Here is a 15,078-nt window from a genome sequence, read left to right on the forward strand (position 1 = left end):
CCAGCATACTCAGAAGTCCGGCTCATGACAAACGGCTCCTCTCAGTGTGAGGGGCAGGTGGAGATGAAGATTTCTGGACGATGGAGAGTGCTCTGTGCCTCCCACTGGAGTCTGGCCAATGCCAATGTTGTCTGTCGTCAGCTTGGCTGTGGAGTTGCCATCTCCAGCCCTGGAGGACCACACTTGGTGGAAGGAGGTGATCAGATCCTAAGAGCCCGATTTCACTGCTCTGGGGCTGAGTCCTTCCTGTGGAGTTGTCCGGTGACTGCTCTGGGTGGTCCTGACTGTTCCCATGGCAACACAGCCTCTGTGATCTGCTCAGGTAAGAGAGAGGAAAGGGCTACTGGTACTCAGGATGCTCCTGGAGTGAAATGTCTCCAAGAGTAGAGAGTGAGGTTAAACGGGCTTCAAAGTCAGAGATTTTGTGGTGAAATATGGATCTTCTCATTGTTCATTCATTTTTCAGGTCAGGGTAAGAAGTGTGAAGGGGAATAATATATTTTTAAGCAGCATCGTTGCTTACATAAAATCATAGAAAACAATGTAGGAGCAGTAAGTATAGATCTCACTATGAACCCCAACCCAGAGCAACAAAGAGAATGTCCCCAGCACCACAGTCACTGTCGTCCCCAGTAACTGTGTCCTGTCTCCTTGACGGGGAAAAGCGCTTACCGAACGCCTACTAACATAGAGAGTTTTATCAATGTTTGAACTTTATATAAAATGGTCCTGTATATTTCATCTTTTGTATCTAATTTCATAGACTCAAAATTATGTTTGGGATTCACACATGATGTTGTATATTGTAGCACTTTATTTTTTTTTTATTACTGTAGAGTATGCTTTGAATGATCACATGGCCATGTACTGATCCATTCTACTGACAGTATAAATCTGAGTTATTTCCAGTTCTTGACTATTAAAAATATGATATTATAACTTACCATGACAATGTCTTTGGATGCAAATATGTGTTACTTATTTTCCATGTTTAACCCTTGGTCTTTTATTTTCATTTTCTTAATCAAATGGTGTCCTTTGATGAACTCATTTCTTAATTTTATGTAAATATAACTTACCAACATTTTTCTGTATATTTAATGCTTCTTATATCCTTTAAAAAATAATTTTGCCTACTCGAAGATCTTAAAAACATTCTTTAAGAGTATTTTATGGAAATTTTATTATATTTCTCTTGCCTATTATTGTGCATTTCTTCTGGGATTGATATCTATGTAAGATAAGGGTCAGGTTTCATATGAACATCCAGTTGACTCAGAATCTTTTTCTGAAAAGACTCTTCCCCATGGCAGTGCTGCCTTTGTCATAAGCAGAAGAGCAATTATGTCTGTCTTTTTTGAGACTCTCTATTCTGTTCCATGTTATCATTTGTCTATCCTTGCACAAATACTACATTTTCTTTCTTTTTTTTTTTAGTTTAAGCCAATCAACAAACTTTTAATAGTTTAATAACTTTAATAAAGAAATATGTACAAAATTGTTAAACAAGCATGAGTTCATACTATTTGTCTTGTTGTGCAATTTCCTTTTCTCACCTAGTATGGTAGAAGCATCTTTCTATAACAGTTAAGTGTAGTTCAGCTTCATTCTTTTGAAAGGCAGAGTAGAATCCCACTGAATGAAGCCACAGCTCATATGACCCATCTTTTATTGATAGACATTTAAGTTTCCATAATTTTGCTATCATAAAGAATGCTGCTTACTATTCATTGCTTTAGACTGCCAAGTCCATTCTTTAAGTACTGGGTCATTATCACTTGATTCACACCTAAGGCTCTGCTTCCTTCAAATGTGTCCTGCTTAATTCTGGTGACTTGCTTCACACACCTGCAAAAAATGGCGGTGTGACACTCTAGCTCCTTTTCTTTACTCATAGCCCTTTCTGTTCACATTCCCTCTGGCAGAGGTGTTCTTTGTAGGCGGCGACTACAGGCAGGATTTTCAAACCTCTGAAAAGAGCTACTTTTTAGTCTGAGGTGGATAAGAACCATTTATTCTGTAGGATCTTGATTCTCTCTTTGTCATACCATTAGCCTGCAATGAAATGTAGCACAAAGGGTACGAGACAGCAAAAGAGACACAGATGTATAGATCAGTCTTATGGACTCTGTGGGAGAGGGAGAGGGTGGGGAGATTTGGGAGAATAGCATTGAAACATGTATAATATCATGTATGAAACGAGTCGCCAGTCCAGGTTCGATGCACGGTACTGGATGCTTGGGGCTGGTGCACTGGGACGACCCAGAGGGAGGGGAGGGGAGGGAGGAGGGTGGAGGGTTCAGGATGGGGAACGCAGGTATACCTGTGGCGGATTCATTTCGATATTTGGCAAAACTAATACGATATTGTAAAGTTTAAAAATAAAAAAAAAAAAAAGAATCCAACTGCCAATGCAAGAAATGCAGGTTTGATCCCTGGGTTGGGAAGATGCCCTGGAGAAGGAAATGGCACCCCACTCAAGTATTCTTGCTTGGAAAATCCCATGGACAGTCCACGGGGTCACAAAAGAGTTGGACATGACAGACACTAAACTACAACATTATGCTAGACAACGAGGAGTACGTTTGGTAGAGTCAGATATCCATGCTGATTTTAGCAAAGTAGACCTCAAGTGGGAGGAATAAACATATTTCCAGAATCTATAACTGAAGCTTTTGAAGGAGATAAATCTCATGAGAATTTTGAAGCTCTCAAAAGCATAATTCTAATCATGCATTTTCTTAATTATCATAACTTCATAGTTGTTGTTCAATCGCTAAGTCATGTCTTACCCTTTGTGACCCCATGGACTACAGCACACCAGGCTTCCCTGTCCTTCACTATCTCCCAGAGTTTCAAACTTTGTAGTTAGTCTGAATAATTTTAATATACAAGTTACTTTATATCAACTCCTGTAATATCATTGCTTTTCTTACCAACTGTGCTGTTCATTCTTGATTGTTGTATTTTGTATGAATTTAGAAATCAGCTTGTTGTTTTCACCAGAAGAAAAGCTTAAGGGTATCATTGAGATTAGATTTAAAAATTTGAGAGTAGACATAGAAATTTGAGGATGATTGACACTGACAATGTTGAGTTTTCCAAATCATTAACATAATACACCCCTCCATTCAGTTAGATCCTGAATTTCAGAGGTTTTGCCCATCTTCTACTAGGATTTCATTTTTGATGTTATGAGTATTTTTGTGAAAGTGTCCTGGCAATGAATTCTCTTTGACTTGTTTTCATCTTTTAATTCTTTCAATTTTGATGTATGTTGAGACATAAAAATGTTGGGAAAACAATATAAAAATTCCTTTATGACCTTTACCTGGGTTTCTAAATGTTAGTATCAATATTTTGCTTTAATCTGCATGTGTGTGTCCTTCCTTCTCTCTTCCCCTTCTGTCCCATTTCTTCCTGAATATGTAAATTCTTTCTGAATTCAGTTGAAGACATGATGTTCCTTTATCCTTAGAACAGTTCTGGGAATTTCTTTACAGACCAGAGTTCAGTCAAGTCTTTAAATGACTTCAGCTCCAGGTGACATCTAATTGCAGCACTGAAAGACCCCACTGAAAGACTGTCGAACTGAGTTTTTTCCTGATTAATGACCCAAAGTCATAAGCAAAATTAAGTACATATTTTTTCTTCAGATACTAAGTTTTACCTTTTCATGTTGACCAAATTGCCAACATCTGTTGGATCACAGAAAAAGCAAGAGAGTTCCAGAAAAACCTCTACTTTTGCTTTATTGACTATGCCAAAGGCTTTGACTTTGTGGATCACAACAATGTGTGGAAAATTCTTAAAGAAATGGAAATACTAGACCACCTACCTGCCTCCTGATAAATCTGTGTGCAGGTCAAGAAGCAACAGTTAGAATTGGACTTGGTATAGCAGACTGTTTCCAAATTGGGAAAGGAGTACGTCAAGACTGTATATAGACACCCTGATTATTGAACTTATATGCTGAGTACATCATGTGAAATGCTGGGCTGGGTGAAGCACAAGCTGGAATCAAGATTGTCAGGAGAAATATCAATAATCTCAGATATGCTGATGACACCACCCTTATGGCAGAAAGTGAACAGGAACTAAAGAGCCTCTTGATGAAAGTGAAAGAGGAGAGTGAAAATGCTGGCTTAAAACTCAACATTCGAAAAACAAAGATCATGGTATCCGGTCCCATCATTTCATGGTAAATAGATGGGGAAACAATGGAAACAGTGACAGACTATTTTCTTGGGCTCCAAAATTACTGCAGATGGTGACTGCAGCCATGAAATTAAATGATGCTTTCTCCTTGGAAGAAAAGCTATGACCAACCTAGACAGCATATTAAAAAGCAGAGACATTACTTTGCTGACAAAGGTCCATCTAGTCAAATCTGTGATTTTTCCAGTAGTTATATATGGATGTAAAAGTTGGACCGTAAAGAAAGTTGAGCACCGAAGAATTGATGCTTTTGAACTGTGGTGTTGAAGACTCTTGAGAGTCCCCTGGACTGCAAGGAGATCAAACCAGTGGATCCTAATGGAAGTTAGTCCTGAATATTCATTGGAAAGACTGATACTGAAGCTGAATCTTCAATACTTTGGCCACCTGATGAGAAGAGCTGACTCATTGGAAAAGACCCTGATGCTGGGAAAGATTGAGGGCAGGAGGAAAAGGGGATGACAGAGGATGAGACGGTTGGATGGCATCACCGACTTGATGGACATGAGTTTGAGCAAGCTCCAGAAGTTGGTGATGAACACAGAAGCCTAGCAAGCTGCAGTTAATTGGGTCACAAAGAGTTGGACATGACTGAGGGACTGAACTGAAGTGAACCAAGTTTTTTTGGAAAAACTGCCATATAACAATATAACCAGAACTCTTGCTATATGACCTGAATTAATTGAAGAATATCCTCTCATTTTGCATTTTGATTTTTCTACTTTATGTTGAGCTCATGTGAGGCTACACTTATTCTTTAGTTCTTAATTTCAGCTAAGTTTTTCAGCTCTAGAAGTATTTCTTTTTGTTATCATTTCTCTGCAAAGATGCACATTTTGTCAATTAATTCCATAAGCACTTTAACCGTGGCTATATGTATTCTCGTCAGATAACTCTAGCAGCTGAAAACCCTGGGAAATTCTTTCTAATGTCTCCTTTTTCCTTTCCATTTTTCATGAGATCTATTTTATATAAGTGTTTGTTTTAAAGATATACATTGAAGAAATTGTAGAAATCCTTCAGAAAGAATTTTGTTTTGCTTTTACTTAGGGATATATTTGGGCTTCCCTGGTGGCTCAGATGGTAAAGAATCTGCCTGCAGTGCGGGAGACCTGGGTTTGATCCCTGGGTTGGGAAGATCCCCTGGAGGAGGGCTTGGCAACCCACTCCAATATTTTTGCCTGAAAAATCCTATGGGCAGATGATACTGGTGGGTTATAGTCCAAGGGGTTACAAAGAGTCGGACACGACTGAGCGACTAGCACAGCACAGGGATAAATTTAGGGATAAAACTTAACTCATTCTTACAGCAACACTTGGGTTAAAACAGAAATTGTGGTACTGTCAGAAGCAGAACTCTCCAGGGAGAAGGTGAACACTAAGAGTATGATAACTTTAATGCTGGGTCACAGCTTTCATCTTAGGCTCCATCAGTGGTCATTATTTTCCTTAATTCAGTTTCCGGTTCTTCAACCCGTCCAGACTTCTGATCATTGTTGTTTCTTCAGGAAACCAGACCCAGGTGCTGCCCCAGTGCAATGACTCTATGGCAGAACCAGCAGGCTCTGCGGCCTCAGTGGAGAGCGCCCCCTACTGCTCAGGTAAGGGTCCCACAGGACAGAGACCCTTCTCAACCCTAGGGTCACTGCCCCATTGTCCCATTTCTCTCTCCTCAGACAACAGACAGCTCCGCCTGGTGGGTGGAGCCGGTCCCTGCGCTGGGAGAGTGGAGATCCTTGACCAGGGCTCCTGGGGCACCATCTGTGATGACGGCTGGGACCTGGACGATGCCCAGGTGGTGTGCAGGCAGCTGGGCTGTGGAGAAGCCCGCAGTGCCACGGGGTCTGCTCACTTCGGAGCAGGATCAGGGCCCATCTGGCTGGACGACCTGAACTGCACAGGAAAGGAGTCCCACCTGTGGAGGTGTCCTTCCCGAGGCTGGGGGCGGCACGACTGCAGACACAAGCAGGACGCAGGGGTCATCTGCTCAGGTCCGCGCTGCACACTGTCCACAGGCTGGAGGAGGGGTGGGGCCCTGGAGGACGGGGGTCTGAGCGCTGAGGGAGAGATGCTGAAAGGACCAGAGAAGGCAGCTTCCTCCCATGAAGCCTGTCTTTCCAGCAGACTTGAAGATGGGGTCCTTTCACTTCCTTCTGCAGCAGCTGAGGATCTGGTCCTTTCTTCTCAGCAGTGTTTCCTGGGAGAGCCATTTCTTATAGTTTTTCTTGAAAGCAGGGCTCTCTCTCCAGTTATATACAAAAAATTTAAACCCACGGTACTAGTTTCTGTTTGCTTCCCTAACAGTTTACCAATTAGTGGTTTAAAACAGCATATATTTATTTCCTTACTCTTCTCTAGCTTAGATGTCCAGCAGGGATCTCACTGGGCTGGGATCAAGGCTTCAGCAGGGCCGCATCACTTTTGTGGCTCTAGGGGAGAATCTGTTTCTTGCCTTTTCAAACTTCTTGAAACCACCTACATTCCTTCCTTCACAGCACCCTTCATCCATTACAGACCAGCTATGCTGCAGGCCTCCAACCATTATCTAGAGTCACATCTCTCTGTCTAGCCGGAGCTAAGAAAAGTATTCCGTGTTTAAGGATAGTGGATCTAAGGATGTGATTAGACTGGGCTCATACTGTTAATACATCATCTCACCATCCCGAGGTCCTTACCTTAATCACATCTGCAAATCCCTCTTGTCAGGTATGGTAACATATTCACAGGTTGTAGAGGTTGGGATGTGGCATTTTTGGATTAATTATTATCCCTGTCTCCCTAATATCCACATCACATCCCTTTGACACACTCTTTAAAGATTTTGTCAGGAAGTAGATTTCAGCTGCCCCTCCCTGACTAGCGCCCACACAGTTTGGTCTTCCTCTCAGTTCATATCCACTACACCATTGTGGTAGAAATAGAAAGACAGACACAAATGGACAAAATCAGTTAAAAGGGAGGCGATGTCAGTCTTGTCATCTAGTGGGTATCTCTTGAACAAGGTCAGAGATGAATGTTCACCATTTCTAGAAGAAAGGAAAACCTAGAACATCCAGCAAAGTTTTCACTGTGTCCTGTCTACTCCCCTTTCAACCTTAGAGTTCCTGGCCCTCAGGATGGTGAGCGAGGACCAGCAGTGTGTTGGGTGGCTGGAAGTTTTCTACAACGGGACCTGGGGCAGTGTCTGCCACAACCCCATGGAAGACATCACTGTGTCCATGATCTGCAGACAGCTTGGCTGTGGGGACAGTGGAACCCTCAACTCTTCTGTTGGTCTCAGGGAAGGTTCTAGACCCCGGTGGGTGGATGGAATCCGCTGTTGGAAAACTGACACCTCTCTCTGGCAGTGTCCTTCTGACCCTTGGAATTACACTTCATGCTCTCCAAAGGAGGAAGCCTATATCTCGTGTGCAGGTGACTTACTATTTCTGTGTGTCTGTCCCAACCCTGTAGGATGCAGTGAGATTTGATATTTTAAAATCTAAGTGATGAGTTTAATTTGGGTCCACAAAATGATATAAAGTGAAAATGTTAGTTGCTCAGTTGTGCTCTTTGCGACCATGTGGACTATAGCCCGCCAGGCTCCTCTGTCCCTGGGATTCTCCAGGCAAGAATGCTGGAATGGGTTACCATTCCCTTCTTCAGGGGATCATCCTGACCCAGGTATGAAATCGGGTCTCCTACACTGCAGATTCTTTACTGTCTGAGCCACCAGAGAAGCTTAAATGAGGTAAGAATGAAACTAATTTAATCCACATATTCCAACCTTGTTTGTTAAAATTTTTAATTGAGACGTAATTCTTGTAACATTATATTAGTTCTGAGTGTAAAACATAGTGTTTATGTATTTGTACATATTGGTAAATCACCACACATACAGGAATATCCATCACCACATGCAGTTACAATTTTTTTCTCTTATGATCCCATAAGTAAGAATTTGCATACTGCAACTAAGACCCAGCACAACCAAATAAATACTTAATTTTAAAAGAGAGTATTGTTTTCTTCATAGCATCATGGTTTTTTATCCACATAAGGGCTTCCCTGGTAGGTCAACTGGTAAAGAATCTGCCTGCCATGCAGGAGACCCTGGTTTGATTCTTGAGTCTGGAAAATCCACTCGAGAAGGATATGCTACTCACGACAGTATTCTTGGGCTTCTCTTGTGACTCAGCTGGTAAAGAATCTGCCTGCAATGTGGGAGACCTGGGTTTGATCCCTGGGTTGGGAAGACCCCCTGGAGAAGGGAATGGCTACCCACTCCAGTATTCTCGCCTGGAGAATTCCATGGACTGTATACTCCATGGGGTCACAAAGAGTTGGACATGACTAAGTGACTTTCACAAACACTATATACAAAAATATTATCTTCTTTCCTATATTACTGTCTTAAGATATCTTTTATGACAATATTTTTTCTCCAGAATGTTTTAAAATTTCTTATTTATTCATAACTCTTTAAAAACAAACATCACTTACTGTTTTTTAAAAAATATTTTTGTAAGGTTTTCCCCATATTTTACATATATTTTTAAGGTTGTATATGTGTATGGGTGGATTATGTGATCAAATCTGTAATGTTTTACTTTTTTGACTTCTGCCTTTAGTGCAATGTTTCAAACGCCATTCTTCATCTCAAAATAACATTGAATCAAGTTTTATTTTCTGCAAACAATTTAATAGTTCCACTAAAGAATATTCAAAACCTAATTTAAAATTTATTTATTTATCTGAATTTATTTTACTATATGTGATGGTGAAACATCATCACCAGATAGGAATTACATTTTAGATATGTAATATCTTAGCTCCATCACAAAATAAAAGCACATTGTTTCATGAGTTCATGGATATGACATCAAAAGTACAGGCAACAAAGCAAAATTAGACAAGTGGGGGTATAGCAAACTAAAAAGCTTCCACAGATCAAATGAAAGATCAACAGAGTGAAAAAGCAAGCTAGCACAAATTATATAAGGTATTAATTTCCAAAAATAAGGAACTCCTATAACTTAAGAGAAAAAAAAAAACCCAACAAACTTAAAACCTAATAACTCAATTAAAAAATTGGCCAAGGGCTTGAATAGACATTTCTCTAAATAAGACATACAAATGGCAATAGGTATATTAAAAAATGCTTGACATTGTCAATCATCAGGGAAATGTAAATTAAAACCACAAAGAGATATCATCTCACACATGTCAGAATGACTGTTTTTTTTTTTTTTTTAAGACACTTAGTGTTGGCAAGGCTGTAGAGAAATTAACACTTTATGTGTACTTATCCACATTAAATGTATAAATTGTACTAATAAAATATGTAATCCAGGGGTTAAATCTCTGGGCTTTCACTGTCATGGGTCCAGGTTCAATCCCTGAACTGGAAACTATGATCCCATGAGCAACAGCACAGCTAAAACACAAACAACAGCACAAAAACTATGACCAAAAAATCTGTATGGTTTATACTGATGTCCCTTTTCATTCTTGGTATTGTCAACTTCATTTTCTCTCTGCTCTGCATTAGTATTGCTCAGTGTTCATCAATTTTCAATGAGCCATGTTTAAAGGCTTTTCTTCTATATTTTCTACCTTATGCTTACCTTCTTTTCCATTAATTTTTTAAAATTTTATTTTTAAACTTTACAATATTGTATTAGTTTTTGTTCCTTTTAAAATTAACCCCAACATTCTACATTGTTGACTTTCTCATCTAGTTTCTTAATTGGAAGCTTACTTTTTTTCACTTTCAGTCCTTCCTCTTCTATAAATCGAGGGTATAAATTTCCCTTAGGCACTACTTGAGTTTTATTAGAAGAATTTATCATACCATTATTTTGTGTTTATTATTATTTCACAATATTTTGTAAGTTTTAAATTTATTCCCAGACTCAGGTGGTGTTTGGAAGGATCTCGCTGAATTTCCCCAAATAGAAGTGGCTATAAATATTTTCTTATTAGTCTTAATTTTATTCCACTGTGGCCAGAGTAAATACTCTGTATGAATTCAAAGAGTGAAAGATTTTGTCCTATTACATGGTCATTTTGATAAAAGTTCCCAGTGCATTTACAGTGATGTGAACTCTTGCATTGTTGGGTGCGTTGCTCTCTGTGTTACTTAGTTAAATGTGCTGATTATGTTGTTGTACATCTACTGTATTCTTCTTTGTTTTTTGTATGTTTGGTGTGCATGCTATTGAAAAAGATATGGTAATAAGCCCCATTTTTATTGTGATTTTGTCTATTTCTTCTTTTCACTCTGTCAAGTATGTTTCAAAGTTATGTTCTGTTACCTTTCTTGAATTTTGTTGTCTAAAATATCTTTATTAAAGGTGCATCTCATTATAATCATGAAAATTCCCTCTTTAATTCAATTCGTGTCTCTTGGCTTAAAGTCTACTTTCTGGGACATTGATATAGCTACTTCAGTTTTGTTACAGTTAGTACATTTTTTCCATCATTTACTTTCAACCATTCTTTGCTTTCATAATATAAAGTGGGCATTTTGCAAGTAACATTTGTGTCAATTTTGTTTTATATTAATCCATTTACTGTAAATGCAATTACTGATATTGATGTGTTGGTATCTGCCATTTGTTTTTAATTGATCCACCTGCTTTATGTTCCTTTTTGTCTCCTTATTTTTCCTCCTTTTGTATTAAATAAATCTGTTATTATTCCAGATTTTCCTTTTTCCTTTTGATTTTCAGCAGCTTTACTAAGAGTGGGGGTTTTATACTCCTTCATTTATTTTTTTAAAGAGTTCTCTATTGTTATATCTTCAGATATTACTTCTGCAGTTCTGTCTCTCTGTATCTCTTCTCCCTCTCCTCCTCCTCTTTCTTCTCTTTCTCATCTCTCATCTTTCAGTTCAGTTCAGTCACTCAGTCATGTACGACTCTTTTTGACCCCATGAATCGCAGGACACCAGGTCTCCCTGTCCATCACCAACTCCTGGAGTTCACCCAGACTCACGTCCATCGAGTCAGTGATGCCATCCAGCCATCTCATCCTCTGTTGTCCCCTTCTCTCCTGCCCCCAATCCCTCCCAGCATCAGAGTCTTTTCCAATGAGTCAACTCTTTGCATGAGGTGGCCAAAGTACTGGAGTTTCAGCTTTAGTATCATTCCTTCCAAAGAAATCCCAGGGCTGAGCTCCTTCAGAATGGACTGGTTGGATCTCCGTGCAGTCCAAGGGACTCTCAAGAGTCTTCTCCAACACCACAGTTCAACAGCATCAATTCTTTGGCGCTCAGCCTTCTTCGCAGTCTGACTCTCACATCCGTACATGACTACAGGAAAAACCATGGCCTTGATTAGACGGACCTTTGTTTGCAAAGTAATAGCTCTGCTTTTGAATATGCTGTCTAGGTTGGTCATAACTTTCCTTCCAAGGAGTAAGCGTCTTTTAATTTCATGGCTGCAGTCACCATCTGCAGTGATTTTGGAGCCCCCCAAAATAAAGTCTGACACTGTTTCCCCATCTATTTCCCATGAAGTGATGGGACCGGATGCCATGATCTTCATTTTCTGAATGTTGAGCTTTAAGCCACCTTTTTCACTCTCCACTTTCACTTTCATCAAGAGGCTTTTGAGTTCCTCTTCACTTTCTGCCATAAGGGTGGTGTCATCTGCATATCTGAGGTTATTGATACTTCTCCCGGCAGTCTTGATTCCAGCTTGTGTTTCTTCCAGTCCAGCGTTTCTCATGATGTACTCTGCATGTAAGTTAAATAAGCAGGGTGACAATATACAGCCTTGACGTTCTCCTTTTCCTATTTGGAACCAGTCTGTTGTTCCATGTCCAGTTCTAACTGTTGCTTTCTGACCTGCATACAGATTTCTCAAGAGGCAGGTAGAAGCTGACTGTGGCTCAGATCATGAACTCCTTATTGCCAAATTCAGACTTAAATTGAAGAAAGTAGGGAAAACCACTAGACCATTCAGGTATGACCTAAAACAAATCCCTTATGATTATACAGTGGAAGTGAGAAATAGATTTAAGGGACTAGATCTGATAGATAGAGTGCCTGATGAATTATGGATGGAGGTTTGTGACATTGTACAGGAGACAGGGATCAAGACCATCCCCATGGAAAAGAAATGCAAAAAAGCAAAATGGCTGTCTGGGGAGGCCTTACAAATAGCTGTGAAAAGAAGAGATGTGAAAAGCAAAGGAGAAAAGGAAAGATACAAGCATCTGAATTCAGAGTTCCAAAGAATAGCAAGAAGAGATAAGAAAACCTTCCTCAGTGACCAGTGCAAAGAAATAGAGGAAAACAACAGAATGGGAAAGACTAGAGATCTCTTAAAGAAAATTAGAGATACCAAGGGAACATTTCATGCAAAGATGGACACAATAAAGGAAAGAAATGGTATGGACCTAACAGAAGCAGAAGATATCAAGAAGAGGTGGTAAGAATATACAGAAGAACTGTACAAAAAAGATATTCATGTCCCAGATAATCACGATGGTGTGATCACTGACCTAGAGCCAGACATCCTGGAATGTGAAGTCAAGTGGGCCTTAGAAAGCATCACTATGAACAAAGCTAGTGGAGGTGATGGAATTCCAGTTGAGCTATTTCAAATCCTGAAAGATGATGCTGTGAAAGTGCTGCACTCAGTATGCCAGCAAATGTGGAAAACTCAGCAGTGGCCACAGGACTGGAAAAGGTCAGTTTTCATTCCAATTTCAAAGAAAGGCAATGCCAAAGAATGCTCAAACTACCGCACAATTGCACTCATCTCACATGCTAGCAAAGTAATGCTCAAAATTCTCACAGCCAGGCTTCAGCAATATGTGAACCGTGAACTTCCTGATGTTCAAGCTGGTTTTAGAAAAGGCAGAGGAACCGGAGATCAAATTGCCAACGTCTGCTGGATCATGGAAAAAGCAAGAGACTTCGAGAAAAACATCTATTTCTGCTTTATTGACTATGCCAAAGCCTTTGACTGTGTGGATCACAATAAACTGTGGGAAATTCTGAAAGAGATGGGAAACCAGACCACCTGACCTACCTCTTGAGAAATCTCTCATCTTTAGGACTCCTCTAAATCACTATATTCTCAGTTCTATATAAAATTCTTTTAACTTATTCATTCACTTTTTAAACCTAGATATTTTATTTTAGGTTGGCAATAGTTCCTTAGATATTTTAATTTATTTATGACTATTTTTTCTCATCTTTTGACCTGTTTATTGTCTTCTCTCTTTTCCCGTAAATACATTGATTGTATTTAAAATCCTTATCTGCTAAGTCCACCATTTCTATCATAGGTGTCTCTGCATTCTCTTATCTTTTTTCACTTTGGTCATTTGTCATGTTATCCTAGCTTGTCAAATGTCATGTCATTTTTTATTGAATGCTATAAATTATATATGAAAAAATAAGATACTCCTGATACATTTTCTAACACCTGAAAGGATTTACCCTTTGTTTTCCTAGGCAGGTGGGGGAAGGGGTATGTCTCACTCAAACATCTAAATATAACCTAAAACTGAGCTGTAACAGTATGGGTTGCAGTTTTGGTAGCACTCAGTCCACCTCTGATTTCTCTGTCCCTATGACATAGGCTTTTAGAGGTTTCAGTTCAGAGCCTATATTCTTTGGTAGCTAAGTACCTAAAATAATGAAAAAGACTCTGCTTTCCAAGTCTTTTTATATAGTTCTCTAGCTTCCTGCCCTTCACAGCTTATATACTGGGCAAATATTTGAGGAGAAAACCTGCTGTGTGAGAGAGGCTCTCAAGACTCTAATTTTGTCTCTCCAGCACCAGGTAACCCCCAAATTATGCTGGCTTCCTGTCACAACAGTAGTCCTCTGCTTGTCCAAGCCCAGATTCTGAATCATTAAATTATGCAATGAATCGGCAAATTGCCACAGAGAAAAAGAAGCTATAGATCCTGGACTAACATTGAAATAATCTCCACTCTTTAGAATTTTAGCATATTTAGTCCATGTTAACAAATGTCGAATACATTTACTGTTTCTTAAAAAATAGTTTCCAGCTTTTAAAGTTGTATCCAGAAAGACCCAGCAAGACACATTGGCCTGCTGTGAACTCCATTCTCCCTGGAAGTGGAAAGTTTTAGGTTTAATTCTCTACTTCATTATTTACTTAAAGTGCAGCATTATTTAACCTTTCTTTACCTACTTTTTTTTTTTTAACCTTTCCTCCTACTTTTCAACCTTATTAATTCTCTTGCCACCGCTATAAGAAACCAGACCCAGCTGCTGCCCCAGTGCAATGCTGCTGTTGCTGCTGCCAAGTTGCTTCAGTCGTGTCCGACTCTTAGCGACCCCATGGACTGCAGCCTACCAGGCTCCTCTGTCCATGGGATTGTCCAGGCAAAAGTACTGGAGTGGGTTACCATTGCCTTCTGCACGAGTGCAAAGACTGTATCAGAACCAGCAAGGTCAGCAGCCTTAGAGGAGAGCGCCTCCTACAGCTCAGGTGAGGGTCCCACAGGACAGAAGACCCTTCTCATTCTCCTGTCCCATTTCTCTCTCCTCAGGTAGCAGACAGCTCCGCCTGGTGGACGGGGACAGTCCCTGCACCGGGAGAGTGGAGATCCTTAACCAGGGCTCCTGGGGCACCATCTGTGATTACAGCTGGGACCTGGACGATGCCCGCGTGGTGTGCAGACAGCTGGGCTGTGGAAAAGCCCTCGATGCCACTCTCTCTTCTTCCTTTGGGGCGGGATCAGGGCCCATTTGGCTGGACAACGTGAAGTGCACAGGAAACGAGTCCCACGTGTGGAGGTGCCCTTCCCGGGGCTGGGGGAAGCACTACTGTGATCATAGCCGGGATGCAGGAGTCATCTGCTCAGGTATGGTCAGTTCATTCATTGCCC

At 40.2% G+C, this 15,078-nt stretch overlaps 1 protein-coding gene across 3 annotated transcripts in view; it reads left to right on the forward strand.

Moving 5' to 3' along the window:
• The window catches only part of LOC113892396 (antigen WC1.1-like), a 61,364-nt gene that overhangs the window by 13,659 nt on the left and 32,627 nt on the right, over positions 1-15,078 (forward strand). For all 3 annotated transcript variants that reach the window (XM_027541215.1, XM_027541216.1, XM_027541217.1), the window contains exons 4-8: positions 5-322; positions 5,727-5,819; positions 5,895-6,209; positions 7,318-7,632; positions 14,740-15,054. In XM_027541215.1, coding sequence (XP_027397016.1) covers positions 5-322; positions 5,727-5,819; positions 5,895-6,209; positions 7,318-7,632; positions 14,740-15,054 — 1,356 coding nt within the window. The remainder of the gene's footprint in view (positions 1-4; positions 323-5,726; positions 5,820-5,894; positions 6,210-7,317; positions 7,633-14,739; positions 15,055-15,078) is intronic.

This window comes from Bos indicus x Bos taurus, chromosome 5, assembly GCF_003369695.1.
Source record: "Bos indicus x Bos taurus breed Angus x Brahman F1 hybrid chromosome 5, Bos_hybrid_MaternalHap_v2.0, whole genome shotgun sequence".
Classification (NCBI taxonomy): domain Eukaryota; kingdom Metazoa; phylum Chordata; class Mammalia; order Artiodactyla; family Bovidae; genus Bos; species Bos indicus x Bos taurus.